Source organism: Drosophila hydei, unplaced genomic scaffold, assembly GCF_003285905.1.
Source record: "Drosophila hydei strain 15085-1641.00,03,60 unplaced genomic scaffold, DhydRS2 tig00000104-arrow-arrow-pilon, whole genome shotgun sequence".
Taxonomy (NCBI): domain Eukaryota; kingdom Metazoa; phylum Arthropoda; class Insecta; order Diptera; family Drosophilidae; genus Drosophila; species Drosophila hydei.
The window spans coordinates 9,819-13,446 of record NW_022045665.1 but is presented as its reverse complement, the minus strand read 5'-3'; the positions used below and the strand labels follow the sequence as shown (position 1 = coordinate 13,446).

The 3,628-nt window shown below is 44.1% G+C and overlaps 1 protein-coding gene across 2 annotated transcripts; it reads left to right on the top strand.

The window, feature by feature from the left end:
• The first annotated feature begins 260 nt into the window (after positions 1-260).
• LOC115482738 (serine protease inhibitor 42Dd-like) lies at positions 261-1,812 on the top strand. Of its 2 annotated transcripts, none has more exons than XM_023306847.2 (4): positions 261-456; positions 518-1,389; positions 1,456-1,600; positions 1,670-1,812. In XM_023306847.2, exons 1-4 carry the CDS (start codon positions 447-449, stop codon positions 1,792-1,794), a joined length of 1,152 nt encoding a protein of 383 aa, XP_023162615.2. In that variant the 5' UTR covers positions 261-446; the 3' UTR covers positions 1,795-1,812. The 2 variants fall into 2 exon arrangements, with proteins under 2 accessions (XP_023162615.2, XP_030078929.1); XM_030223069.1 differs by having other exon boundaries at positions 262-456; positions 515-1,389.
• Positions 1,813-3,628: the final 1,816 nt, after the last annotated feature.

Here is a 3,628-nt window from a genome sequence, read left to right as displayed (position 1 = left end):
GCAGGCACTGTGAATGTACGCGCTTTAATTTGACAGCCAAGTTGAAGCGCAGAGCTAAGCGCAAAGAGCTCGCAAAAAAAAAGCCCAAAGAAAAGGGCAACAAGTGTAAAGTAGGCGCGCACTCTCAACTAGGCAGAGAGAGAGAGAGAGAGAGTGGAGTGTGCGAGAGCGTGAATGTGTTCCCAGTATTTTTCAACGTCCAGAACTCACCAGAAGCAGTTATTCCTGAGCCACCTACCTTTCTTTTTGTGCTTGTTCCTTCATGCTTTATCTTTTGTTTGCTTTGGCTGCTTGGCATGCGCAGCACATACGGCGCTGTCGCTGCCAGCGTCGCGGCTGTCGTCGCTGCTTTGGTTATTCTTGGTTATTCTGATTCCTGGCGTAGGTATAAATGACAGCTTCTATGGCCATTTCACTTTTAGTCTTGAGTTGTCAACGCAAGCGCAATGAACCACTGTAAGTTGCTCTCCTAAAATTTCGCCAGTGTTGATTGAAGTTGTTGTTTGTTTTGCAGTAGTGCTGCTGCTGCTGCCGCTGTTGGCTGCAGCGAACACCATCAAAGAACGCAACTTGTTTGCCACCGAACTCTTTCAGACCTTGGCCACTGATCGCCAGGAGGAGAATGTCATCATCTCACCCGTATCCGTGCAGCTGGCTCTAGGCTTGGCCTACTATGGTGCCGAAGGCCGTACTGCAACGGAGCTGCAACGCACGCTGCATGTCTCCGCCAAGGAGAGCAAAGATGGCCTCGCCGAAAGCTATCATCGCTTGCTGCACTCGTACATCAAATCCAAGACGGTGCTAGAGATAGCCAACAAAGTTTATACACGCGAGAATCTGAAGGTGACGCCACATTTCCGTGAGATAGCAGAAAATTATTTCGACTCTGGTGTCGAGGGTCTGAGCTTCGATAACGAAACGGAGGCACTGAGGCGCATCAACGATTGGGTCAAGGAGAAGACCCAAGGCAAGATTGAGCATGTGGTGGATGCACTCGAGCCGGACACAAACGTGGCCCTGATCAATGCCATTTACTTCAAGGCACGCTGGGCACGTCCCTTCAATGATGAGGACACCAAGGATCGTGACTTCTGGCTGACCGAAAAGCAGGCTATTCAGGTGCCCACTATGTTTGCTGACAATTGGTATTACTATGCAGACTATCCGGAGCTGGATGCCAAGGCAATCGAATTGTTCTTCGAGAACATCAACATGACCATGTGGTTCATACTGCCCAACATGCGCACAGGCTTGCAGCAGCTGGAGCAACAGCTAAAGGGCGTGGACTTCAAGCTGCTCGAGGATCGCTGGCAATGGCAAAGCGTTTCCGTCTACTTGCCCAAGTTTAAGTTTGAGTTTGACACCGATCTGAAGCCCACTTTGAATAAGGTTTGTTTGCCGATCTCTAAAATGGGCCTCGACGTTTTACATATCTAAATGAAATAATGTTCATAGATGGGCATCAACGCTATGTTCTCGGATGCGGCTGACTTTAGCAATATCTTCGATGAATCGCCCATTGGCACCCGCATCACCCAGGTGCAGCACAAGACCTTCATTGATGTCAACGAGATTGGCTGCGAGGCTGCTGGCATTAGCTGTACGTGTTACCCCCCTCAACTGCTTTTGTATCTCTTTAGCTGATCTATGAATCTTTCCACCCATATAGATGCTGCTGGCGTGCCCATGTCCTTGCCCTTGGATCCCAAGACCTTTGTGGCCGACCATCCATTCGTGTTTATCATACGCGATCAGCATGCGGTTTACTTCACCGGACACATTGTCAAGTTCTAAAGTAGTTTCTAAGAAAATTTCAAGCAATATTATTTTATATCATTTCGTTATTTAAGCAAACATCAACTTGAATAAATTTCAGAGTTTAGTTCTCAACTGCTCCACATTTCGTTTAGAAATCAAAAGTTTTACACTTGGGTACCAACAAATTGCTGCATTTACCCTCCGAGTAGAACTGCAATACTAAAAGGAGTCATGAAGGTGGGCCTAAATGATAGTCTCTTATCAATTTGATTCATAACCTACGTGGCATTCCTTTGAGCTCGCGTTCACAGTTAATGAACTCGATGTCCCTTTGATCAATGTTCAAAAAACAGCCTCCATAGGCGCAAACCTCTTGGAAAGGCAGGGTTGTAGGAGCATTTGCTGGGATTCGCGCTATGAAAAGAAGAAGAAACTTTACGTTAATATGTATAAATGTATCCGATCAGTGTAAGCCATACCCAGCGTGAACGGAGCTAGTGTCGAGAGTAGCAATAAAATGATCTTCATCTTTGAAATGTTCTTGATCTACGGAAACTTCTATTAGAAAGCCATTCCACTTAGCTGAACCATGCTTAATTACTTAATGCAATTGATTAGCCACGCTTGGTTTGGGCCACTTTAAAAGACCTCGAATAGTTATTGGGCGTTTTACACACGTTTCGACATGCTAAAAATAAATATAAACAGCCATAATTTTGGGCTTTTAAATATGCCTCGTCCATGTTACGTGTGACCCAAAAACCAGAAAACAAGGCACAACAAAAAGGTAAAATGGAAGAAATAAATAAATGTAAAGATACGAGAAAATTAAGGTAAGCAATAAGAAATGTGTGCTCTCTTTCGGATTATGCATACAACATATTCAAAACATTCAATTTATTCCAAAATTCTGACACTCAGAAAAAAAAACGAGCTGAGCTTTCATATGCTGGCAATGAAATTCTTATTTCTAGAAATTTTCATCTAGACATAATAATATATCTTAAGAAGAAACAAAATATAAAGACTTTTCGATAATAGTAAAAGTATGGAAATACTTTTATTTATTTTTTTAATATTTATTATTTATTTTTTTAATAGTTTTTTTTACCAGCACTAACACTAAAAAAGCCTCATTATTTTTTTTAAAGCAGTGACCAGGTCCACAAGTATTATTACTATTAAATTTAAGTTAGTTCAAATATCACATAAATTTTCTTTTCATCTGCAGGCTAAAGGGTATTGAAGTGAGCTAAGCTAAACAGTCAGTTAGCATAGCCCGAGTTGCCCCTGCAAGATCAGATCGATCAGATAATTGGGGGATGGGGCTCTTAAGACATTTGTGGCATTTGTTTTAAAAGCGCCTGAACCTGCGCCTGCATCTGCACCTGCACCTGCTGTGCTGCTTGGTGAGGCAAGAGGGCAGCTTGCAGGGGGAAAGGGATAGGCATAGATATAGGAATAGGGTGCTGGACTGTGGCCACTTGAAATTCCAGTCGCAAAGCCAACATGAAACAAAGAAAAACTTGCCAGGCAGTGCAAACAAATCTAACAAAGGGACAGTAGAAAGAGAGTCGAGGGAAAAGGAAGAAGGTAGGGAAGACAGACGCCGCTGCTCGCGTTGCTGCTGCTGCTGACGCTGCTGCTGCTGCTGCTGACCACAAGCGACGAAGCGAGGGCGCGCTACAAGAATTACAATTACAACGACAATTACATGGAGCAGAGGCAGCGCCAACAATAGCGTCAGCGCAAGCGTGCCCAGTATTTTGTTAACCAGTATTCTTGCTCAAGCAAGCGATCGTGAGTGAGAGAGAGAGAGAGAGAGAGCGCTCGCGCACGCTATCCAACGCAACAGTTGAAGTTGCATTTG